The sequence below is a fragment of the Leucoraja erinacea genome, chromosome 3 (assembly GCF_028641065.1).
Source record: "Leucoraja erinacea ecotype New England chromosome 3, Leri_hhj_1, whole genome shotgun sequence".
Classification (NCBI taxonomy): domain Eukaryota; kingdom Metazoa; phylum Chordata; class Chondrichthyes; order Rajiformes; family Rajidae; genus Leucoraja; species Leucoraja erinaceus.
In genome coordinates this window covers 5,773,482-5,800,059 of record NC_073379.1, presented here as the reverse complement: position 1 = coordinate 5,800,059, position 26,578 = coordinate 5,773,482, and the positions used below count along the sequence as shown (strand labels likewise).

The 26,578-nt window shown below is 45.5% G+C and overlaps 1 protein-coding gene across 1 annotated transcript in view; it reads left to right on the top strand.

The window, feature by feature from the left end:
- Window positions 1-21,392, top strand: part of slc30a5 (solute carrier family 30 member 5) — a 41,881-nt gene extending 20,489 nt beyond the window's left edge. Inside the window, exons 9-16 of the mRNA XM_055631848.1 lie at window positions 3,026-3,314; window positions 5,397-5,605; window positions 6,692-6,849; window positions 8,870-8,999; window positions 9,217-9,457; window positions 14,781-15,007; window positions 17,742-17,870; window positions 20,740-21,392. Of these exons, the coding sequence (XP_055487823.1) occupies window positions 3,026-3,314; window positions 5,397-5,605; window positions 6,692-6,849; window positions 8,870-8,999; window positions 9,217-9,457; window positions 14,781-15,007; window positions 17,742-17,870; window positions 20,740-20,910 (1,554 nt within the window). The 3' untranslated portion in view covers window positions 20,911-21,392. The remainder of the gene's footprint in view (window positions 1-3,025; window positions 3,315-5,396; window positions 5,606-6,691; window positions 6,850-8,869; window positions 9,000-9,216; window positions 9,458-14,780; window positions 15,008-17,741; window positions 17,871-20,739) is intronic.
- The last annotated feature ends 5,186 nt before the right edge of the window (window positions 21,393-26,578 follow it).

The window sequence follows — 26,578 nt, the reverse complement described above, 5'->3', positions numbered from 1 at the left end:
ACCTGATATAAAGAAAGCGAATGGTATTTAGCTTTCATTGCAAAAGGATTTGAGTATAGGAGCAGAGAGGTTATACTGCAGTTGTACAGGGTCTTGGTGAGACCACACCTGGACAAAACAGTGCAACAGTTTTCACCATAAATAGGAACAACATTAAGCCAAACAGCAATCAAGATAAAAAAACTGATTCCTGGGATGTCAGGGGGGGGGGGGGGAAGTAAAGACTGGATAGAGGTTTATACTGGAATAGAAGATTGAGAGGGGTTCACTTACCAAAAAAAAAGAAAAAACAGGCTAGATTGATTATTGTATCTGGAGATAATTCAAGCTATTCATAAAGGGGAAACATACCATCGAGTTCTATATAAAGCAATCTTCCCATATCTAGCTCGGCATTTATCTAATTGGTGTCATGGCTCAAATAAACGGTCCTTTTCCCAGATCTTCTCAAATATAACCATATAACATTTACAGCACGGAAACAGGCCATCTCGACCCTTCTAGTCCGTGCCGAACACATAATCTCCCCTAGTCCCATATACCTGCGCTCAGACCATAACCCTCCATTCCCTTCCCATCCATATAACTATCCAATGAATTCTCCTTAACTCTCCTGTATTTTCAATGTTCCCGTGCTGTTCAGGAATTCGATTTGAACCTGTTCAGTGCCACCCCTGAGTATACTCGGGTCATGGCCAATAGTGGGGGAGGGGAAAACACTTGGCAGTGAACAGGTTAATTAAAAAACCTCGATTCACTAATCATCTAATAATCACTAATTCATCCAAGAACATCCACTGGTATTTTTATGTCCTTCAATTCCATTAAGAGATGTGCTTTATGGCAAGCACTGGCTATAAATGCTCAGGGTAATTTATGACTGCATTTTTATCATGGATATATTTTCTCTTAATTAAGCACCCATTTTTCATCAAGAAATAATTCCTCCTTGGATGAGGAGCTCGATTGTACCTAAATGAAAAAGTCTGACTTTTACTAAAGAAGATTTCATGGTACAGTTAGTTTAGTTTAACGAAACAGCGTGGGGAAAAAAGGCCCTTCTGCCCACCGAGTCCGCACCGACCAGTGATCCCCCCCGTATACTGGCACTATCCTCTACACAAGCGAGAATTTACAATATTTACAGGAGCCAATTAACCTACAACCCTGTATATCCTTAGCGTGTGGGAGGAAACCAGAGCACCTGGTTAAAACTGACGCAGTCATAGAAACATAGAAAATAGGTGCAGGAGGAGGCCATTCGGCCCTTCGAGCCTGCACCGCCATTCATTGTGATCATGGATAATTGTCCTCAATCAATAACAGAGAGTGGTGAGTCTCTGGAACTCTCTGCCGCAGAGGGTAGTCGAGGCCAGTTCATTGGCTATATTTAAGAGGGAGTTAGATGTGGCCCTTGAGGCTAAGGGGATCAGAGGGTATGGAGAGAAGGCAGGTACGGGATACTGAGTTGGATGATCAGCCATGATCATATTGAATGGCGGTGCAGGCTCGAAGGGCTGAATGGCCTACTCCTGCACCTAATTTCTATGTTTCTATGTTTCTAAACCCGTGCCTGCCTTCTCCCCATATCCCTTGACTCCACTAGCCCCAAGAGCTCTAACTAACTCTCTCTTAAATCCATCCAGTGACTTGGCATCCACTGCCCTCTGTGGCAGGGAATTCCACAAATTCACAACTCTCTGGGTGAAAACGTTTTTTTCTCACCTCATTCTTAAATGGCCTCCCCTTTATTCTAAGACTGTGGCCCCTGGTTCTGGACTCGCCCAACATTGGGAACAGGTTTTCCAGCATCTAGCTTGTCCAGTCCTTTTATAATTTTATATGTTTCTATAAGATCCCTCCCTCATCCTTCTCAACTCCAGTGAATACAGTCACGGGGAGAACCTACGAATGCTATACAGACTGCACCCGTAATCAGGATTGAACCTAGGTCTCTGCTGCAGTAAGGCACATTGCAATTCTGGTACCGTTAAACATGGGTGAAAAATACTACACAGTGCTTTTTAAACAAGGAACATTATACTAAAGTGACACATTAGTGCAAGTACGTTATTGGACTTTTACAATCCATGAAATCCTTTTCCGTTGCAGTACATGTCTAAGCTTTTGAGGGCATCTGTAACATTTATTTCAATAATACAATTTGCTTCACGGTGATAGAGGCGTCTAGTTACGTTTTCACAATATTTTTCCATCATTTATCTTCATGCAAGGGTTTGACTAATATTCAACAGTTTAATGTTACAGCACATTGATTGGAATAGCATCAATGTGATGCTGAAGGATAGCGCAGTGGCGCAGCTGTAGAGTTGCTGCCTAAGAGCAGGAGACCCAGTTTCAATCCTGACCACGGGTGCTGTCTGTACGGAGTTTGTATGTTCTCCCTGTGCCCACGTGGGTTTTTCTCCGGGGGCTCCGGTTTCCTCCCACACTCCACAGACGTTTGTAGATTAATTAGCCAGTAAAATTGTTCCTAGTGGGTAGGATAGTGCTTGTGTGCGGGGATCACTGGTCGCTGCGGACCCAGCAGGCCAAAGGGCCTGGTTCCCCGCTGTATCTCTAAAGTAAAGGGCCTTTCCCACTTGGTCGCTTTCCTAACGTGGTCGCTTGAGCCATACGGCCTCACGGGGCAGGTCCCTCTTCGATCGCCGGAGCCGAATAGAGTTGTGCAGAGCTGGTCCCGACATCGCGCGGGGCTCCGAAAAACTGACCATGTTCAAAAATTCCGCGCGGCAGCGGCCTGCCAGCCCGCAGCCGCCTCGACGCTGTACGCACCGCCTCGACAGGCATACGCCTCGTCTCGACGCCGTACGCCACGCGTGAACTTCCCGCGGACTTCGCTCGAACTTCACGTCACTCACTCGACCTCCGCGCGGCCCCCGCTTCCGGTTTGGTCGGGCTTGCCGCATGCAGGTCGCATGCTCGTGGGACAGGCCCTTAAGGCTTAAAGCATCTTTAACAAGGACAAGCGCCTTACTAACTATTTGCCTTTTGTATCTTAAAGAATAAAATTGAATCCTGGTCTTCTCTCATCATGCCATTCGTGACTGTCATCTTCTGTGTGCTAATATTGGACTTCTATGTGGAATCCGTGTGTTCAGCCAAGATTGAAGTTTCAAAGTGCGCACAGTACAGCTCATTCCTTATCGTCTTTGGGGCCTTACTCCTTGCAAATTTCTGGACACATCCAATAACTGACCAGCTGCGTGTGATTAACAAACAAACGCTGCAGCACAGCACGGAACACGTTCTGTCAGGTGGAGTTTTGGTCAGTGCAGTCTTCTTCATCCTCGGTGAGTAATCTCATTTTCAGGTATTTTACAATGCAGGTGGTCCACCGGTTTTTCCCACACCCTTGGTCCCAGAACTTGGCCCTATTTTCCCTTTTGCTGGATGTTGATAAACTCCTTTGGAGTAATCTGTTCAGTTTTTCCTGTTTAGCCCTACTAGCCTTTCTCCAGGAGATGATTAGAATAGAATGGAATAGAATAGAGTAGAATGCCTTTTATGGTCATTCAAACAGCTTGGTTTGAAAAAAAATGCATTTTCTACAGTCTTGCATTACAAAGATAAACCAAGACCCACACTTAACACAGTTTACACAAACATCCATCGCAGTGAATCTCCAACACCTCCTCACTGTGATGAAAGGCAAACGTCTTATCTCTTCCCTTTGTTATTGGTGTTGCTCAGAAGTTATAGGAGCAGAATTAGGCCATTCGGCCCATCAAGTCCACCCCGCCATTCATTCGTGGCTGATCTATCTTTCTCTCTCAACCACATTCTCCTGCCTTCTCCACATAACCCCTGACACTTGTACTAATCAAGTATCTGTCAACCTCCGCCGTAAGAATATCCATTGACTTGGCCTCCAGAGCCTTCCTGAAGAATTCCTCCTCATCTTTCTAAAGGCGCATCCTTTTATTCTGAGGCAATGCCCTCTGGTCCTGGACTCTCTCCACATCCACTCTATCCAGGCCTTTCACCATTCTGTAAGTTTCAATTATGTCCTTTTAAACTCCAGCAAGTACAGGTCCAGTGCTGTCAAACGCTTATCATATGTTAACCCACTCATTCCTGGGACTATTCTTGTAAACCTCCTCTGGACCCTCTCCAGCACCAGCACATCTTTCCTCAGGTATGGGGCCCAAAACTGCTCACAATACACCAAATGTGGCCTTGTAAAGCCTCAGCATTGCATCCGTTTTTATTCTACTGTATTCATACTATACACTTCCGTATTCAGTAATGTTATTTTGGAAAACATATTCTACTTTGCTTTGCACTTTATGCATCAGCATTCAAATTGAATGTTGTAGTAGCTATTAAATTCTTATCTAACATTCCTCCTTCAAACCTATCATTTAAAACCAAAACACTTTGCACCATTTGGAGATGCAGGAAACTGCAGATGCCAGAATCCTGAGCAAAAAAAACAAAATTCAATTCAATTCAATTCAAAGCACTTTATTCGTCCCCGAGGGGCAGTTTAAATGCAGGAGGAATTTGGCAGGCCTCTGTGGAGAAAAACGGACAGACTGAAGATGAGTCCGATCCGAAACGTTGTCTGTCAATTTCCCTCCACACATGCTACCTGACCTACTGAGCAGTTTGTTCTTTGTAGTTTCCACCATTTTGCTCCTTACGTCTATTAATCTCACACTGTGCAAAGAAAAATATAGTGTTCATTCTTCCCTTCCTTCATTTGAAACGTGCAAGCTTTTGATACCGCTGCTTAATTGGAATTTAATAATGTAACGGATATTGGCTGGTGTCTTACTTCGGTTACAGTTCCATGTCAATTTGGAAATGTAGTTCATAAGTGATAGGAGCAGAATGTAGCCATTTGGCCCATCAAGTCTACTCTGCCATTTGATCATGGCTGATCTATCTCTCCCTCTCACCCCCATTCTCCTGCCTTCTCCCCATCAATTCCGCTCCTATGACTTACGAGAAATGAAGTCCGATCTTGATAGCAGAATGACTTCTCCACACTAGTGTACATGAGTACTAGTGCTGAGCAGTCAAACAGCATGTGGAAACTATCGGATATAAGCCCAAGACTGTTTGCCACACTCCATAGAATAATTCCACAAATGTAAAGGCCGGGTGCTGTCTGTACGGAGTTTGTACGTTCTCCCCGTGACTGCGTGAGTTTTCTCTGGGTGCTCCGGTTTCCGTCCACACTCCAAAGACATCCATTGACTTGGCCTCCACAGCCTTCTGTGGCAATTAATTCCACAGATTTACATTTTTAACCTGTTCGATATATTCACTGTCGGAGTATAATACGTAAAAAAGGTTTCCAAGAAATTAAAGCCCAAAACGGGACAAAACAGCAATTTATTTAATTCACCAATATTTTCTTTTCCTAGCTGCCAGCATCTTGTCCTCGCCTTCCAAGAAGGGCCAGAAGGGTACTCTCGTTGGATATTCGCCTGAAGGGACCCCACTGTATAGCTTCATGGGCGATGCTTTGCAGCACACTTCACAGTCGTTGCCCAGGTTCATTAAAGACTCCTTAAAACAAATTCTGGAAGAGTATGATTCGAGGCAGATCTTCTACTTTCTCTGCCTTAACCTTGTAAGTGCTTGCTGCATTTCTTCATGCATTAAATAAAATAAATATTGTTTCAGCAAGGATCTATCGTGAAAGAGTTTTAGCAAGATATTTATTACATATGGCAGACTAGGGTGATGTCTATGGGAGATGACTCTAATCTTGATCAAAGCTTTGTCTTTAAACAAGAATTTGAAGTGAGGAAACGGTGGCGCTGGGGTAGAGTCGCTGCCTCTCAGCGTTAGAGACCCGGGTTCCATCCTGACTACGGGTGTTGTCTGTATGGAGTTTGTACGTTCTCCCCGTGACTTGCGTGGGTTTTCTCTGGGTGCTCTGGTTTCCTTCCACACTCCAAAGACATACAGGTTTGTAGGTTAATTAGCTTGGTATAATTGTAAATTGTCCCTAGTGTGTGTCGGATAGTGTATGTGTGCGGGGATCGCTGGTCGGCGCGGACCCAGTGGGCCGAAAGCCCCGTTTCTGCGCTGTGTATCTAAACTAAAGTGCGGTGTGAAAGGTTTTATGTGCGAAACTATAATTGGTCGGGAAAATGGAAGGAGGCTGGAAAGGGAGAGGTTAGGATATGGATTTACTGCAGGTTAATGAGGTTGAAGAAAGACACTGTGAAGAACATTTACTGTAAGAATTACTTCGGTTTGGGATGGTAAATTAACACTTGCAAGGATGATTAATTGGTATGGCATTAGAAAAAGGCAGTTTTTCGGACATTGATGGAGAATGGAAGGTCACGCATGTAAATAGTCACTACAATAAATAAACATTGAGGTGAGAAGGGCAAATGCGATGGCTTCAGCAGAGTGGGCCAACTACATAAAGATGCAGCGAGACAACATGCTGGAAATAAAGTGGGACATTCGTGATGTGCAGAAAACCTACCTTTTGGCATAATGTATCATAATCATTCCCAAAGACACTTGGTGACATCTGTGCCCATTGGCTTCATGCATATCCATGTATTCTCTGTATTTTTAATCCTATCTCGGATATTGGTAAGAAAGTAATCAAATAATCAAAAGCATGTGCAATCTTGTATGTTAATCCAGCGATGAGCAAACAATCAAATACTGAGTCATCCCGTTCTTGCTTTAGGCCTTTACATTTGTGGAATTATTCTATGGAGTGTGGACGAACAGCCTTGGGCTTATTTCCGATGGTTTCCACATGCTGTTTGACTGCTCAGCACTAGTCTTGGGTCTCTTTGCAGCTCTGATGACCAGGTGGAAGGCAACTCGAATTTACTCATATGGGTTAGTGTCTCTAATGTTGGTCTTTGCATCCCATCGTGCTCATGTACACGAGTGCGGAGAAGACATTCTGCTGTCGAGATCGGACTTCATTTCTCATGAGTCACAAGAACAGAATTAGGCCATTCGGCCCAGGGAGTACAGAGAAGGTTCACCAGACTGATTCCTGGGATGGTAGGACTTTCATATGAAGAAAGACTGGATAGACTTGGCTAGTACTCGCTATAATTTAGAAGATTGAGGGGGGGATCTTATAGAAACTTTAAAAATTCTTAAGGGGTTGGACAGGCTAGATGCAGGAAGATTATTCCCGATGTTGGGGAAGTCCTGAACAAAGGGTCACAGTTTAAGGATAAGGGGGAAGTCTTTTAGGACCGAGATGAGAAAATCATTTTTTACACAGAGAGTGGTGAATCTGTGGAATTCTCTGCCACAGAAGGTAGTTGAGGCCAGTTCATTGGCTATATTTAAGAGGGAATTAGATGTGGCCCTTGTGGCTAAAGGGATCAGGGGGTATGGAGAGAAGGCAGGTACGGGATACTGAGTTGGATGATCAGCCATGAATGGCCTACTCCTGCACCTATTTTCTATGTTTCTAAGTCTACTCTGCCATTCAATCATGGCTAATCAATCTTTATCTCAATCCCATTCTCCTGCCTTCTCCCCATAACCCCTGACATAATTACTAATCAAGAACCTATCAATTTCCACCTTAAAAATAACGATTCACTTGGCCTCCCCAGCATTCTGTGGCAATGAATTTCTCAAGGCAAGTCTCAACTGCTCTCGTACAAGTGCAGTGCAATTCCAATAATGCACAGGAAATGGCAAAGGAGCAAATGATAATTTGATGCTCACTAATCACTCACTGAGAAAATATCTTGACCTAATTAATCGTTGCCGGTGAGCAATCGGCCCAAGTTAAGCTGGTTGCCTTTTGCTATTTCAAATCATTTTATCACAGTGCTTTCTGAAGCACAGCAAAACTCTGATAATCCAGCACAAACTGGACTTTGGTTACAGTCTGGCAGATATTTCCAACATTTGAATGTTACTCTATACTTTTGAAAAATACATTTGGACAGGAGCATGGACAGTAAAGGTTGAGAGGGATATGGGCCAAATGCAGGCAGGTGGGACTAGTGTAGGTGGGGTATGTTGGTTGGCATGGTCAAGTTGGGCCGACGGGCCTTACATGTTGTATGACTCTATAACTTTGTTACGCAGCTTGGATTAGAGATACAGTGTGGAAACGGGCCCCTCAGCCCACTGAGTCCGTGCCGACCAACCATCGCCCTTCCATGAGTTCTATCAAATACACAAAGGACAATTTACAGAGACCAATTAACCTACAATCCTGCATGTCTTTGGCATGGAGCAAACCGGAGAAAACCCATACGGTTGCAGGGAGAACGTGCAGACTCCGAACAGGCAGCAGTCAGGGTTGAACATGATGCTGTAAGGCAGCAACTCTACCACTGCACCACTGTGATGCAGTATTATACATTTTCTCGTGAACCTGGAGAGTTGAAAGGGAGTGTGGTAATCGGAGCCCCATGTTGTTAAAAATGAGCACGGCAAATATCATTTTAATGTGAAAGGGGAAAGATTTAATAGAAATGTGAGGGGTATGTTTTTCACACAGACGGCGGTGGGTGCATGGAACAAGCTGCCAGAGGAGGTAGTTGAGGCTGGGACTATCCCAACATCTAAGAAACATTTAGACAGGTACAAGGATAGGACAGGTCTGGAGGGATAAGGGCCAAATGCAGGCAGGTGAAGCTAGTGTGGATGGGGCATGTTGGCCGGTGTGGACAAATTGTGCCGAAGGGCCTGTTTCCACGCTGTATCGCTCTATGACTTATCACCATGTCAGACATAATTCCGAGCCATTAGGATTTCTAAATAGTTGAACTGCAGATTACCAGAATCTTCCTTTAGTGCCTTCAATTTTAGCATTGCTCGTTGACTTTAACAGCGATTCATCAAACAAATGAAACTATTTTTCTTTTCCTCACTGCAGATACGGCCGCCTCGAGATTCTGTCTGGATTTATTAACGGCCTTTTCTTAATGGTCATCGCATTTTTTGTTTTCATTGAATCTGTGGCGAGAGTCTTCGATCCTCCAGACATAGACACAGAGATGTTAACGGTGGGTGATTCTTGATGCTCACTGAACGTATGTATTTCACTCTATACAGGCTCTTTATGTTTTACGCCGGATTTACGCGTTGAAAAGTAGCGCGTTGTTCAGAAATGCGCGAATTGGGCATGTACATGACCTGAGTGCGTTATTCCAAAAAATATCTCTAAACTAAACTATGGCACCAATGCTATTTTCTGTTTTACTCCTCTTTAATCTTGCACAGCCTGTTTCCATTGGGGGTCTGATCGTGAACCTGATTGGTATCTGCGCCTTTAGCCATGCCCATTCCCATGGTGGCTCTCAAAGCAGCTGCTCATCGCATGAACACGGGCACGGCCACGGGCACGGCCACGGGCATGGGCATGGGCATGACCATGGGCATGGAGGGCATGGCCACAGTCACAGCCACAACCATGGCCATTCCCAAGGACCATCCACGGGAGGGATGAACGCCAACATGAGAGGTAACGTGTTTGATGCAATTGAACACCTTTTTTTTTTCTTTTTTTTTTAAATATTTTATTTTATTAGAAGTAAGTACAGTCATATGGCACCAAAGTGCCTAATATATATTTTCATAATACATTTTATGTACAACTTTTTTTTTTTTGTTACATTGAAAAAAGATGAGAATAAGAAAAATAAGTTAGATAGTAAAGGATAGAAAGATGTGAAATATATAGTGTGCGAAGAAAGAAAACGAGTAAATGAAGAAAGTTGAGAGAGAAAATAGTGAAAAGAAAATAAAAGAAAAAAGAAAAGGAGATCATTATTTATAATCTTGACCAACCCTCGTCCAGTCCTGAAACAGTTATTTTTTACAATTGTGTTGCACCATATGATTCCAAAAAAACGACGAATGGAGACCAACTCGTTATGAATTGGTCTGATTTATCCATTAGGAGGAATCGCATTTCCTCAAGATGAGCGGTGTCCAACATACTTGCAATCCACATTTTAAGCGTTAGTATTGATGTACCCTTCCAAAATTTAAATATTAATTTTTTTGCTATTATTAAACCATAGTTAAGGAATAGATTTGAAACACTTGAATTGAACACTTTTATACTAAATACCAAATCCACATAAATAGCAATTTTGGCTTTTTTTTAAAGTATCATTTTGTGTATTAAAAATTGGTCCTTTTATATGAAGTTGTTTGTTGTGTAAGAACCATTAAGCGGGAACGAGTGCGGAGAAGATTTACGAGGACATTGTTTCTATGTTTAATCGGCAGGACTCAAGGGCCTGAGCTATCGCGAGAGGTTGGGCAGGCAGGCTAGGACTTATTCCTTGGAGCTCACAAGCCTGGGGGGGTGATCTTACAGAGGTGTGCAAAATCATGAGGGGAATAGATCGGGTGAATGAACAGAGTATTTTACCAAGAGTACGGGAATCAAAAATCAAAGGGCATAGGTTTAAGGTGAGAGGGGGAAGATTTAATAGGAGCCTGAAGGGCAACCTTTTCACACAGTGGATGGTAGGTATTTGAAACTAGCAGCCAGAGGAGGTAGATATTATAACATAATTTAAAAGACATTTGGACAGATACGTGGATAGGAAAGGTTTAAAGGGATGTGGGCCAAACATGAGCAGATGGGGCATCTAGGTTGGCATGAACGAGTTAAGACTAAAGGCTGTTTTATAAATACCGCTGTTTCCGTGCTGTATGACTCTATAACACTCAAACTTAAATCCATGAATCATAGGATGTACCAGTATAGCAAGACAAATACCAGAGCTATTGTCTGCAAGCCTGTTGGCCTCATCTATTTCACTTGATCCAACCCCAATACATGTCCCCCATCTCTGGGTGCATGTGTAAATATGTAAATGTTAATAGGGTGGCGCAGAGTATAGTTGCTGCCTTACAGCGCCAGAGACCCGGGTTCCATCCTGACCATGGATGCTGCCTGTGTGGAGTTTGTCCGTTCTCCCCATGACCGCGTGGTGTTTCCTCCGCGTGTTCCAGTTTCCTCCCAAGGTGTACAGGTTTATAGGTTTATTAGCTTTGGTAAAGATAGTAAATTGTCCCTAGTACATAGGATAGTGTGAGGTGATCGCTGGTCCACGCTGACTCGGTGGGCCGAAGGACCTGTTCCGCACTGTATCTCTAAACTAAACTGAATGAAATGCAGGATTATTCATTCTTCAATCTTATATTTGAGATTGTTTCAATAATTTAACTACTGTGCAAGTAAGATGTTCCAGCAGAGTAGTCGGCAGAATATGGGCAGCATTTTTCTGTAGTGAACATGTACAGTAGGTTAAATACCTCATTTTGAGCCCTGGACCTGGCTGGAAGAAAATTTGCCCCCTCATAAAATAAAGAAGCACCAACTGTTAACACCATCCATCACTTGCATGGAAAGTTTACTTCTATGCCTGCCTAGCAGTGATCATTTTATCAACTATTAATCAAATTTAAATATCTATGTCTATTATATTTTATCTTTCTCATCTGCAGGGAATCTTTAAATTAACCCACTAACATGCCTATAATTCAATACTACTTGAACACATCTTTAAGATGAGCGGGGAAGATTTAATAGGATCCTGAGGGGTAACCTCTTTACACAAAGAGTGGTGGGTATATGAAGCGAGTTGCCAGAGGAGGTAGTTGAGGCAGGGATTATCATAACGTTTAAGAGACATTTGGACAGGTACATGGATAAAACAGGTTTAGAGGGATATGGGCCAAAGGCAGGCAGGTGGTACTAGTGTAGATGGGGGATATTGGTCGGTGTGGGCAAGTTGGGCTGAAGGGTCTGCTTCCACGCTGTATGACTGAGATGTCTTTGGCGTAAGTGGCGTTGTTAATAATATTTTTGGAAAAAATATAATGCTGAATTCCCTATGCAGCTGACTGCCGTATGATTGTTAGTTTAAGTTCTACTCCAGAGGCTTGACCCCATAAGTTGGGTGTTCATTTCTTTACTTAACATAACAGGCTTATTTATTAAGGGGTGGCACTGTGGCGCAGTGTTGAGTTGCTGCCTTATAGCGCCAGAGACCTGGGTTTGATCTTAACTATGGGTGGTGTCTGTACAGAATTTGTACGTTCTCCCTGTGACCGCATGCTCCCGGGAGCTCCGGTTTCCTCCCGCTCTCCAAAGATGTGCAGGTTTGTAGGTTCATCTCAGACACCTCAGACACTCTCCGCCGCCTCCGCGCATTCCACTCTCTAGGCCCTCACTCCCTCATCTTCACCATGGATGTCCAGTCACTCTACACCTCCATCCCCCACCAGGATGGCCTCAAAGCCCTCCGGTTCTTCCTCGACCAGAGGAGCAACCTATACCCAGCCACTGACACCATCCTCCGCCTAGCGGAGTTGGTCCTCACCCTCAACAACTTTACGTTTGACTCCTCCCATTTCCTCCAAACGCAAGGCGTAGCTATAGGCACACGCATGGGCCCCAGCTATGCCTGCCTCTTTGTCGGGTACATTGAACAATCCTTGTTCAATACGTACCAGGGCCCCATCCCAAACCTCTACCTCCGTTACATTGACGACTGCTTTGGGGCCACCTCTTGCACCCACACACAACTGACTGACTTCATCCACTTCACCACCATCTTCCATCCGGCACTCCAATACACCTGGACCATTTCCGACACTTCCCTACGATTCCTTGACCTCACCATCTCCATCGCAGGGGACAGACTTCTGACCGACATACACTACAAACCAACTGACCCACATGGCTATCTGGATTACACGTCTTCCCACCCTTCCCCCTGTAAAGACTCCATCCCCTACTCCCAATTCCTCCGCTTACACCGCATCTGCTTCCAGGATGAGATGTTCCACACCAGGGCATTGGAAATGTCCTCGTTCTTCAGGGAACGGGGATTCCCCTCCGCCACCATAGATGAGGCTCGCACCAGGGTCTCATCCATACCCCGCAACACTGCTCTCTCTCCCCATCCCCGCACTCGCAACAAGGGCAGAGTCCCCCTAGTCCTCACCTTTCACCCCAACAGCCGGCAAATACAACAAATAATCCTCCGCCATTTCCGCCACCTCCAACGTGACCCCACCATTCGCCACATCTTCCCATCTCCCCCTATGTCTGCCTTCCGCAAAGACCGCTCCCTCCGCAACTCCCTTGTCAATTCTTCCCTTCCCTCCCACACCACCCCCTCCCCGGGCACTTTCCGTTGCAACCGCAAGAAATGCAACACCTGTCCCTTCACCTCCCCCCTCGACTCCATTCAAGGACCCAAGCAGTCGTTCCAGGTACGACAAAGGTTCACCTGTACCTCCTCCAACCTCATCTACTGCATCCGCTGCTCTAGATGTCAGCTGATTTACATCGGGGAGACTAAGCGGAAGTTGGGTGATCGTTTCGCCGAACACCTCCGCTCAGTCTGCAATAACCTACCTGAACTCCCGGTGGCTCAGCACTTCAACTCCCCCTCCCATTCCCAATCCGACCTCTCTGTCCTGGGTCTCCTCCATTGCCAGAGCGAGCAACAGCGGAAATTGGAGGAACAGCACCTCATATTCCGCCTGGGTTGCTTGCGTCCGGATGGCATGAACGTTGAATTCTCCCAGTTTTGCTAGCCCTTGCTGTCTCCTCCGCTTCCTTAACCCTCGAGCTGTCTCCTCCCATCCCCCCGTCCTCAGGCTCCTCCTCCTCCCTTTTTCCTTCCTTCTCCCCCCCCCCCCCCGTCAGTCTGAAGAAGGGTTTCTGCCCAAAACGTCGCCTATTTCCTTCGCTCCATAGATGCTGCTGCACCCGCTGAGTTTCTCCAGCATTTTTGTGTACCTTCAGGTTTGTAGGTTAACTGGTTTCTGTAAATTGTCCCTCGTGCGTAGTGTACGGGGATGGCTGGGCAGTGCGGACGTGGTGGGCCGAAGGGCCTGTTTCCACTGTAAAGTAAACATGTTTTTAATGAGGGGCAGGAGATCTCAGCCGTGTCCTTGCCAATTTTGTTTTATCCGACTATGCCACAGAAACAGATCCTACAATCATCTACAACAGTTCTCATTTTGGGTCACTGCTGTGTACAGATTGGCTGTCATTATTAGAATAGATGTTTTAGTTCATATCCTTGAGTATTTTTTTTTTTAAACTATATGTTTAGTAGCCACACTATAAAACAAAAGGACATGCATTGACTAAGAGTATGTGAGATAGTCAAAGGTACACAAAAATGCTGGAGAAACTCAGCGGGTGCAGCAGCATCTATGGAGTGAAGGAAATAGGTGACGTTTCGGGCCGAAGCCCTTCTCCACTGTAAGATAGTCAATCTTGGTTTATGTTGACAGTAATGAATGTATGGAATAGGTGTAAAACAACAGTCAATTTGTACACAGCAAAATTCCCATGGACTGGACTGTCACAGGCAACAATAGTACCTTCAGTTAATTTTAGTGGAGTTTAGTGACACAGAGCGGAAACGGGCTCTTTGGCCCACTAACACTAACAGGCCCTTCGGCACATTAACACTACCCTACGCGCATTAGGAACAATTTTACACCTATACTAAGCCAATTGATCTTTCGTCTTTGAAGTGTGGGAGGAAACCGAAGATCTCGAACAACACCTACACAGGTCACGGGGAGAAAATACAAACTCCGCACAGACAGCACCCGGAATCGGGATCGAACCCGGTTCTCTGGCGCTGTAAGGCAGCAACGCTACCACTGCACCACCTGATAAGAGTTGAATGAATTGATTAAAAAATAGATATTTATGATCCAATGTATTTGCACAGCCAAAATAGTCTTGAGACATGAATGTACGTTCCTTTTGCAAAATGGCATCTCTGTTGCAGGAGTGTTTCTGCATGTGCTGGCAGATACGCTGGGCAGCGTGGGAGTGATCATCTCGTCTCTTCTAATCCGCCAGTTTGGATGGCTAATTGCAGATCCTATTTGTTCTCTCTTGATTGCTGTGTTAATCTTTCTCAGTGTCATCCCACTGATGAAAGACGCTTGTCAGCTGTTGCTGCTCCGTACCCCACCTGAACATGAGAAGCAACTCAGTAGTGCCCTGAATAAGGTCAGAATCTGTACATTTCATAACATCTACTCCATACTCTATGCTCATAAAATGCCACACTTTCTGAATGCAACTTAATTTGAGGAAGGACATTCTTGTTATTGAGGGAGTGCAGCGTAGGTTTACAAAGTTAATTCCACGGGCAGGACTGTCATATGCTGAGAGAATGGAGCAGCTGGGCTTGTACACTCTGGAGTTTAGAAGGATGGGGGGGATCTCATTGAAACATATAAGATTGTTAAGGGTTTGGACACGCTAGAGGCAGGAAACATGTTCCCATGTTGGGGGAGTCCAGAACCAGGGGCCGCAGTTTAAGAATAAGGGGTAAGCCATTTAGAACAGAGATGAGGAAACACTTTTTCTCATAGAGAGTGGTGAGTCTGTGGAATTCTCTGCCTCAGAGGGCGGTGGAGGCAGGTTCTCTGGATGCTTTCAAGAGAGAGCTAGATAGGGCACTTAAAAATAGCGGAGTCCGGGGAAATGGGGAGAAGGCAGGAACGGGGTACTGATTGGGGAAGATCAGCCATGATCACATTGAATGGCGGTGTTGGCTCGAAGGGCCGAATGGCCTCCTCCTGCACCTATTGTCTATTGTCCAACATTGCAACTTGATTAAATGTTACTACAGAATGACATGTCAAAAGCGTTCTCAAACTGCATAGCAAGGGTGTGGTACATGCAGGGATTTTTGCTTTGATGTGAGAGTTGGATTATTATATACAGGTCCTCCACCGATTTTCCCAGTAACTGGTGGTCTGGCCAATCCTTTAAACCAAGCAAAATTACGAGAGCGCCCTAGCAAAGTACCATGATCACATTGAATGGTGGTGCTGGCTCGAAGGGCCGAATGGCCTACTCCTGTACCTATTGTCTATTGAAATTCCCTCTGGAACTCCCCCCAAAAATGTGGCGCCTGGGCCAGATGAGGCGGCCGATCTCAACCACATCGGGCCGCTGGGCGGGTGGAATTTGCCCTCTGCCACCGGTGCTCTGGAACTCCGGCCACCCAGAGCCGCAGGAACCACCAGATCCATGCCAACAGCCGACTTCCGAGCTGGTGTCTCGGCCCTCTGACAGTCTTGGCGGGCGGACGGGCCGTCAGGAACCGTTTTACTCGTCAGAGGCCGTGACCTCTTGGTCTGGCAAAAACAGATGGCCAGAATAGTGTTGATGGATCAGTATTATCAGCTACTTCAGCTTTTTTATAATTTTATGAGGACAGGATTGAGCTGTATATTTAACCCGTTCACTCATCCAAGTTTTGACTATCAACTCTACCTTAGAGAATTTTCCAAAAATCTTATCTTAGCCCTACTTTAAACCAACAGATTTTCCACACTACCAAAAACAAGATCCTATTCTCTTCTGAATGTCAAGGTTGATTCAGCATTTAATATGCCCAGTGACTATTCATTGTGGAAGCTGACAACTTGAGTGTTTCTTCAGTTTAGTTCTAGAGTGATACAGTGTGGAAACAGGCCCTTCGCCCCAACTTGCCCACACTGGCCAACAATGTCCCAGCTACACTAGTCCCACCTGCCCGAGTTTGGTCCATATGCCTCCAAACCTGTCCAATCCATGTACCTGTCTAACTGTTTCTTAAATGTTGGGATAGACCCAGCCTCAACTACCTCCTCTGGCAACTTGTTCCATACACCCACCACAATTGCGTGAAAACTTACCCCTTACTTTCCTATCTTTTCCTCTTCACTTTAAACCTATGTTCTTTGGTCCTCGATTCTTCTCTTAGCTTTTAATAATTCTCTGCACTCCATTTGTTTTGTATTTGTAATATTTAACCAATAATCTCTTTTATCTTTAAGAATTGTTACTCAGATTCTAACAATCAAAGAATCAAATTGCTCCTCTATGAAAAGGTTCCTATTAAATCTTTCCTCTCTCACCTTAAACCTATGTCCTCGGTTCTTGATTCCCCTACTCTGGGTAAAAGACTGTGCATTCACCCTGTCTATTCTCCTCATGATCTGATACACCTCTATAAGAACACCCCTCGGCCTCCTGCACTCTAAGGAATAAAATCCTAGCCTGCCCGACCTCGCCCTATAGCTCAGACCCTCTCGTCCTGGTAACATCCTCGTAAATCATCTCTGCACCCTTTCCTATAACGTGGTACCCAAAACTTAACAGAATACTTTAAATGTGGCCTAACCAACATCTTGTATAACTGCAACATGGCCTCTCAACTTCTATACCCAAAACTCTGACTGATGAAGGCCAAAGTGCCATAGGCCTTTCTGACCTCCCTATCTCCCAGCGACATCACTGTGATTCCTGCTGTGATTTTTGACAACCATCTTATCTTACATTTTTTCACTGTGACAGCTTGAACCCTTTTACTGTACCTCGGTACACGTGGCAATAAATAAATAAATAAATAACCTGGGTTTATCTTCAACTACAATTCAACACCCAAAACCTTGTGTTGCTGCCCTCCAGCATGTTTATAAAAGCACTCACTACACAAATATCAGCTTGATTCTGTGTACCTAGTATTACTGATTATTCATTTATTGTATTATTGATTGTCCTGTATTTATTTACAATATTGCATTAATGGGCCTGTAAAGCTGCAACAAATAAGATAGTCATTGTTGCGTGCCTAGTACATATGACAATTGCCCACTCTTGATTCATTAAAGTGATGTAGACATTATAGTCGTCTTTGAATGTACTTAAAATATACCTCTTTATTTTGTTGACATATGATTTTCAGATCCAGAAAATTGAAGGCATTATATCGTTTCGAGATCCTCATTTCTGGCGCCATTCAACGAGTATAGTCGGAGGAACCATCCATGTGCAGGTCATGCCCGATGTTGTGGAGCAGAGAATTATACAGCAGGTACAGTATCACTTTAATAAACATGGTGCTTTCCTAGTTACATCTTCTTGCGAATGAAACATAAACCAAAGGAATAGTTAGATCTCAAGCTAGGTGTTGAGCAGCCAGGTTGTTGTCTCTGCGTCAATGTCTGCCAGGCCCTGAGCTTCGTTTGGTGGGTGGTAGAGCGGGCACCCAGAGATGAGTGGTTTGGTTTTGTGTTATCAGCATCTGTCTGCACGAAGTATTCCACGAGCAAAGACTAACTGGATTAACAGGAGAGACCACGAGAACGTTGCCGACATCTCTCCCATCCTAGTTACATGCATGGGGTAAAGGCAGGCACGGGTTATTGATTGGGGACAATCAGCCATGGTCACAATAAATGGCGGTGCTGGCACGAAGGGCCGGATGGCCTCCTCCAGCACCTATTTTCTATGTTTCTATGCTACTTAAGAAAGCACGAATATGAAGCAAGCTCATGAACTATCCACGTTTGCCTCGACAGAAGACATCTTTAAAAATCATCTGGTTAGCCCCAATGATAAATACATATGGAGTCATAGAGTCATACAGCACGGGAAAAGGTGGAGTCGGGGGAGAAGGCAGGAACGGGGGTACTGATTGGGGATGATCAGCCATGATCACATTGAATGGCGGTGCTGGCTCGAAGGGCCGAATGGCCTACTCCTGCACCTATTGTCTATTGCCCTTCAGCCCAACTTACTCACGCTGACCAAGATGCCCCATCTACATTAGTACCATCTGCCCGCATTTGGCCACTTCCCTCCAAACCTTTCCTGTCCATGTACCTGTCCAATCTCTTTTAATGTAGTAAAAATGCAATTCATCTGTACAGTGACATCGTCATGCGTACTGAGGTACAGCGAAAAGCTTTTGTTGCGTGCTATCCAGTCAGTGGAAAGACAATACATTATAACAAACAAGCCGCCCACTGTGTACAGATTGATACAGGATAATGGGTATATGATTTAGTATAAGATAAATCCGATAAAGTCCGACTTAAGATAGTTCAAAGGTCTCCAATGAGGTAGATGGGAGGTCAGGACCGGACTCTAGCTGGTGAGTGGGTAGTTCAGTTGGCTGATATCTATCGTCTCAGGACATCTGTGCCATAGAACTAGGAATATTTATTTGAAGTGTGGTCACAGTTTTAATGTAGGAATTACAGCAGCTAATTTACTTCGAATGTCACTAATAATATGAGGAATGACTAGATATGAAACATAGAAACATAGAAATTAGGTGCAGGAGTAGGCCATTCGGCCCTTCGAGCCTGCACCGCCATTCAATATGATCATGGCTGATCATCCAACTCAGCATCCCGTACCTGCCTTCTCTCCATACCCCCTGATCCCCTTAGCCACAAGGGCCACATCTAACTCCCTCTTAAATATAGCCAATGAACTGGCCTCAACTACCCTCTGTGGCAGAGAGTTCCAGAGATTCACCACTCTCTGTGTGAAATTGTTAATTAATGATAACGAAGTGATAACATTTAGTTTAGTTTAGAGATATAGCACAGAAACAGGCCCTTCGGCCCACCGAGTGAGTACCGACCAGTGATCCCCGCACACTAACACAATCCTACACACACACACTAGGGACATTTTACAATTTTACCAAAGCCAATGAACCTACATACCTGTACGAGTATGGGAGGAAACCAAAGCACCTGGGAAAATCCCACGCAGGTCACGGAGAGAATGTACAAACCCCGCACAATCATCACCCGTGGTCAGGATGGTACCCGGGTCTCTGGCGCTGTGAGGCAGCAACCCTACCGCTGCGCCACCGTGCCGCCCATGACATCACCATTGCGGACTTCAAAACAATGCCATGGGGGTTGATTTACATCCACTTAAAGCTGAAGGGACTTTACATCTAGAAGATGGTATCTCCTGTCTGCTGCCATTCCCCAGTCCTGTACTGGAGTGGCTGCTTAGATGTTGATGTTCTGCTCTCTAGAATAGGGTCTCCGAGTCCAGGAGGCAAGCCACTGCTGATCCTGACGGTCACTTAGATGGTGGGGTCATTTAAGAGTCAACAGTATTTTATTGTCATATGTCCCAAAACGGAACAATGAAATTCTTGCTTGCCGCATCACAACAGATATACAAATATAGTACCCTGTAAAACCCATAACAAACAACGAGAAAAAGTTCAGTATATATGTTTAAAAAACAGGCAAATAAATAGACAATAGTAGTGCAAAGTCAAAAATAATATCCCCCAAGTCTATATAGTGTGTAGCCTATATGGAGGTAATTTACAATTAACCATCTTTAGGAAACCCACATGGTCACGGAGAACGTGCAATCTCTACAAAGACAGCACTTGAGCCCAGGATCAAATCCGGGTCTCTGGCGCTGTAAAGGGTCTGTCTTACTTGGCCATTTTGCCAGCATCATATCAGCGTCGCCAAAAGATTTTGAAAATTACAAAACCCAGCGGCGACAAAAAAGTGGTTGCGACACTCGAAAAAAACACAGTCCCGTCATACGTCATCACGTCATCACGCCGTATCACGCCGCGTATTCCGGTGACACGATACGTCAGTCAATGATGCTGACAGTCGCCGAAAAAATCGCCAAGTGGGACAGGCTCTTGAGGCTGTAGCTCTACCAACTGAGCTCAGCGGTGGGGGGGTGCTAACGGAGGACCTTTGCATATCGTGGGTTTGCAAAACAAAGAATTTCAATGTGACTTGGCACAAGTGACAAAATATTCATTCATTCATTCTGATTATTTAACTCAAAGCTCAGTTTTGATTATTTAGACAACTTGTTCTATTCAAAAGGAACTATGAAATAGGATTCAAAATCCACAATTATTGATTATATATCTCTCCCGTGTGTGTTGCATTTAGGTGACGGCTGCTTTAAAAGATGCTGGCGTAAATAACCTGTCGGTCCAGGTGGAGAAAGAAACGTACTTCCAGCACATGTCGGGGCTAAGTGCAGGCTTCCATGACATCCTTGCAATGACGCAGCAAATGGAAGCCGTGAAGTATCTGAAAGATGGTACTTATATCATGTAACGAGCCCAGAAACCGAGGAGTCTATGGCAAAAGGAGCCGCGGCACTTCAATGTAAACAGGGATTTTATAAATAGCATATTTATTTTAAGAAAAACTGGACAAAACATATAGAGTTAGAGGAAAAAATGCTGGAGTAACTCAGCGGTGCAGTCAGCACCTCTGGAGAGAATTGGGTGACGTTTCAGTCCGAAGAAGGGACTAAACCCGAAACGTCATCCATTCCTTCTCTCCAAAGGTGCTGCCTGCCCCACTGAGTTACTCCAGCATTTTGTGTCTGTCTTCAGTGTAAACCAGCATCTGCAGTTCCTTTCTACACAATATAAAATTGTTTGGGAACAGTTTTAAAATCCAGATTGGTGAATAGAAATTTAAATAAAAGCTCTGATATGTCAGCAGCATTTGGGCATTTTCAGAATTAAATGCCTGTTACAAAATATTCTCCATTGGTACTGTGCTTCTGCAGGTTACTGATCGTGTGTTTACATTTTGGCTAAAAGGATCACATTTTTGTTATTTTCCTTGCACTCTACACAAAGTTCACATTGAGTGTTGGGGGTAGGTAACAGAAGGAAGAGAATCTCTGACTGAGATTGGACGAACGGTGCGTTCGGTTTAACTGGTGTGGGAAAAGGCTTGTGGATAATTGACCAACAATTTGCAGTTATTATATCAGCTTTGTATCATTGTTATATTTTGCATGTATGTTGTGAACAATCTTCTGTTGGACCATTGGATGTCAAATATTGCTTTACTCTTTATCCACATTTTTGATAAGTAAAATGAAGGAAAAAAAAGGGCTGTACACGCAGTTAATCTGAGCTAGAACAGACATTGCTGAAAATACTCAGCAAATAGGGCGGCACGGCGGCGCAGCGGTAGAGTTGCTGCCTTGCACCAGACGCCTGGTTTCGATCCTGACTGTGGGTGCTTGTCCGTACGGAGTTTGTACGTCCTCCCCCGTGACCTGCTTGGGTTTTCTCCCAACACCTGTAGTTTCCTCCCACACTCCAAAGACGTAGAGGTTTTGTAGGTTAATTATCTCTTGTAAATTGTCCCGAGTGTGTAGAAGAGAGCTAGCTAGCGTATGGGATATCACCGAACGGTGTGGACTCCGTGGGCCGAAGGGCCTGATTCTACCCTCTATCTCAAAATTAAATCGGGCAGCTAAATCTGTGGAGACAATCAAATAGAAGATTTCATCTGATGAAAGTCTGAAATATTAGCAGTTTCTCTGACTGTTTCCACCATTTTCTGCCTTTATTTTCAGTAAGATGTTTGGGGGGGAAATGTAAGTAAAAAGCACCTATCCATTTGAAAGGAATAAACCCGCTGAGTTTCTCCAGCATTTTGTCTACCTTAAATAGTTATACTCTTATCATCTACTGAATTACCTTGCCTGCATATATAGCTTCCACCCCCACCCCCAATCCAAGCCACTGTAGGATGGATCAGATGGTCTAGATCATGAATATTTCCTTTGAGAATGCGCTCCCTATTTCACTCCTTTTTTTAGATGTAACCAAAACGGACAGAATGTAACCAAAATACGCATCGTCTCAGTGTGACTTCTTAGAAAGTACTCTTTGCCCACTAACCAAAGACATAAATTTCAGATGCATCATTCTGGGACAAAAAATAGACGAGGTGCTGGAGGAACTCAAGCGTCAGGCTTCCTCTGTGGATTTACACATGAGAGTCAGCCAGTATAAATTGTTTACACACCTATTGCTCCCCCCCCCCCCCCCCCCCCCCCCCTTCTCTTTGTATAGATAAAGGGTCTCGACGTAAAAGATTGTCTGTCCATTTCCCTCCACAGACGCTGGCTGACCCGCTTATATCCTCCAGTGTGATTTTCTTTATTAAGTTGCTGGCGTTTAAAGGGCCTGTCCCACTTGCCGATTTTTTTCAAAATCCAGCGGCGACAAAAAAAATGTTGCGACCCTTGAGAAAACACCGCGCGTCATCACGCCGCGACTTTTTCGGTGACCTGATACGTCAGTCAATGATGCCGGCAGTCGACGAAAAAAATCGGCATGTGCGACAGGCCCTTAAAGTGGTACCTACCATATATTATAAGTTCTTGGAGCAGACTTAGACCATTCGACCCATCATATCTATAAAAATAATAATAATGCATTTTATTTGCTGGCGCCTTTCTGGACACCCAAGGACACCTTACAGGACATAAAATCACAATACATTTATCAATATTAAAATCAAGTTGATTAAAAACAAAAAACAAAAAAAAATACACAAAACATTTTAAGTCATTAAAATCAGGGTGAACATGGTGGAAGTTATGTCGGGTATGCTAATCTAAACAGGTGTGTTTTGAGTTGGGATTTGAGTTGAGTTGTGATATCTACACTGCCATTCAATCATGGCAGACCTATCCTACAACCTCATTCTCCTGCCTTCTCCCCATAACCCACGACACCCGTACTAATCAATTATTCTGAATATGATTTCAAATCTTCAGAGCTGAAATATCCCACTTTTTAGAAGTGTTTCAAAAATATACAGGTACCATTTCTGTAAATATAAGCAAAGTAAGTTCCCTTTGTACTAACAATACCTAAAACTGGATCATGACATTCTGTTCCAGTGATCTATTAGATAGTCATACAGCGGAGAAACAGGCCCTTCGGCCCAACTTGGCTCATACACTTCTAAACCTATCCTGTCCATGTACCTGTCCACGTGTCTCTTAATTACAGATTATTGTAGTCTGACAAAATGTTTGCTGCCTCTTACTGGGAAACTTCATGCAAATGGAAGGGTGGAGAATGTACTACATTAAAATGAAACAAAATTCATTGAAGCTCTTTGTTGGCATCGGATTTTTCTTTGTATATTATAATTTTAGGCAACCCGTTTAAAAATATGTGATTTTGTAACTTTATAATGTGTCTGGAATTCATCCTGGCAGAGAGTTTGAAATTTTCCAAAAACTCCAACAACTGGACTGCACACAAAGCCCAGCAGCGGTCAAAGTCCGGCACCCCACCCAACTCATGTGCTGATGATCGGCCATGAGAAGGAGGGAGTGGTGGTGTCGGCGGTAAGCGAAGGTCCGAAGGTCGGACAGCTGGCCGGGCTGCCGACCGACGGGGCGACGGGCGAGGCGCTGCTGCTGCTGCACTCCATGGGCTGCACTACGTCGGGGCCGGACGTGGCGCTCCGACCTGACAGTCCCCTCGACCCGAGTAGTAGCAGTCAAATATAGGACAAGGGCGGTCCCGTATGGGATAAACCAATTTTGCCCAATATACGGGATGTCCCAGGTAATACGGGACAGTTGGTAACCCTACTCCTACCGGCCCCTGCTCCTCGCTCGTGCCCATCTCTCCAGCGACTCCATCCTCATCGGCTCCTCGGGGGACAAACAGGGTGACATTCCTCGACAGGGCTCCCGGTTCCACTGCCAGCCAAGTTAAGTTGAATTTATTGTCCTATGTACAAGTACGGTGAGATGCAGGTACAATGAAAATCGTGAAAAACAAGACCACTGCAAAAAACACAATTAGTAAACAAGTCCATGGTAGTGCAAGAGGTCGGTCTGAAGAAGGGTTTCCACCCGAAACGTCACCCTTTCCTTCTCTTCAGAGATGCTGCCTGTCCCGCTGAGTTACTCCAGCTTTTTGTGTCTATCTAAGATTTAAGCCGGCATCTGCAGTTCTTTCCTACACATTTTGTCGTGCAAGAGGTGGGCCATAGTGTTCCATTGCTGAGGTGGGATTAGGTTTGTGCGAATTGGTTCAAGAGCCTGTCGGTCGTAGGAAGGTATCTGTGAGGCCATAACACCCCCACTACCGTAATTCACAGATGAGGTGCTATGCATTGGATCTTCAGCAGTTCCTTCTCTCTATACTCTGTTCTTGCCATCACTCTGATATGTTAATATTACACCTCGGGTTCGAGGTCGGAGTTGGAGTCAGTCGGATATATAAGAAATCAAGGAGTCGGAGTCTGGTGTTTTGGGTATCGACTCCACAGCCCTGCTCAAAAGTACACTAAGCCTTCTTTCCAGTCTGAAGAAGGATCTCGACACGAAACGCCACCCACTACTTTTCTCCAGAGATGCTGCCTGTCCCACTGAGTTACTGCAGCATTTTGTGTCTATCTGATGTGCCTAACTGGTCACATTTTGAGCATTGTAAGTAATTTTGGGCACCATATCTGAGGAAGGATGTGCTGGCTCTAGAGAGGGTGTCGGCACTGGGCCTGCACTCGCTGGAGTTTCGAAGAATGAGGGGGGACCTCATTGAAACGTACAGAATAGCGAAAGGCTTGGATAGGGTGGATGTGGAGAAGATGTTTCCACTAGTGGGAGAGTCTCGGACTAGAATTAAAGGACGTTCCTTTAGGAAGGAGATGAGGAGGAATTTCTCTAGTCAGAGGGTGGTGAATCTGTGGAATTCATTGCAACAAACGACTGTGGAGGCCAAGTCAATGGATGCATTTAAGGCAGAGATAGATTGTTGATGAGTACGGGTACCAGGGGTTATGGGGAGAAGGCAGGAGAATGGCGATAGGAGGGAGAGATAGATCTGCTGTGATTGAATGACGGAGTAGACTTGATGGGCTGAGTGGCCTAATTCTGCTCCTATCACTTGTGACCTTGTGATCCCACTGGCTGCCAACAAGCCCAGGGCAGCACCACGTGTCCAGCACTGCCCCGCCCCTGGCAGGCCCACCACGTGACTCCAGACCCGCCTGAGCTGTACCACGTGTCCAGCGCTGCCCCGCCCCTGGCAGGCCCACCACGTGACTCCAGACCCGCCTGAGCTGTACCCGCCCCCGCCCCCGCCAAGCCCACCACGTGACTCCAGCTCCGCCCCCTCCAGGCCCCACCACGTGACTCCAGACCCGCCTGAGCTGTACCACTTCGTTCCAGGTGCGACAGAGGTTTACCTGCATCTCCTCCAACCTCATCTATTGCGTCCGCTGCTCTAGATGTCAGCAGATCTATATCGGTGAGACCAAGCGGAGGTTGGGCGATCGTTTCGCCGAACACCTCCGCTCGGTCCGCAATAACCTAGCTGACCTCCCGGTGGCTCAGCACTTCAACTCCCCCTCCCATTCCGTATCTGACCTCTCTGTCCTGGGTCTCCTCCATGGCCACAGCGAGCAGCACCGGAAATTGGAGGAACAGCACCTCATATTCCGTTTGGGGAGTCTGCATCCTGGGGGCATGAACATCGAATTCTCCCAATTCTGTTAGTCCTTGTAGTCTCCTCCCCTTCCTCAGCCCTCCTGCTCTCCTCCCATCCCCCAGCCTTCGGGCTACTCCTCCTTTTCCCTTTCTTGTCCCCGCCCACCCCGCCCCCGATCAGTCTGAAGAAGGGTTTCGGCCCGAAACGTTGCCTATTTCCTTCGCTCCATAGATGCTGCTGCACCCGCTGAGTTTCTCCAGCTTTTTTGTGTAACCTACTGTACCACTTGTTCCCGAACGTCCGCCCCCCCGCTCCTGCACCACACGTGACCACAGCCGAGCTCGGCGCCCCGCCCCCCTCTGCTGGCCGCGACCACGTGACCACAGCCGAGCTCGGCGCCCCGCCCCCCTCTGCTGGCCGCGACCACGTGACCACAGCCGAGCTCGGCGCCCCTCCCCCCCTCTGCTGGCCGCGACCACGTGACGCGCCGTCCAAACTGATACACGTCGGTG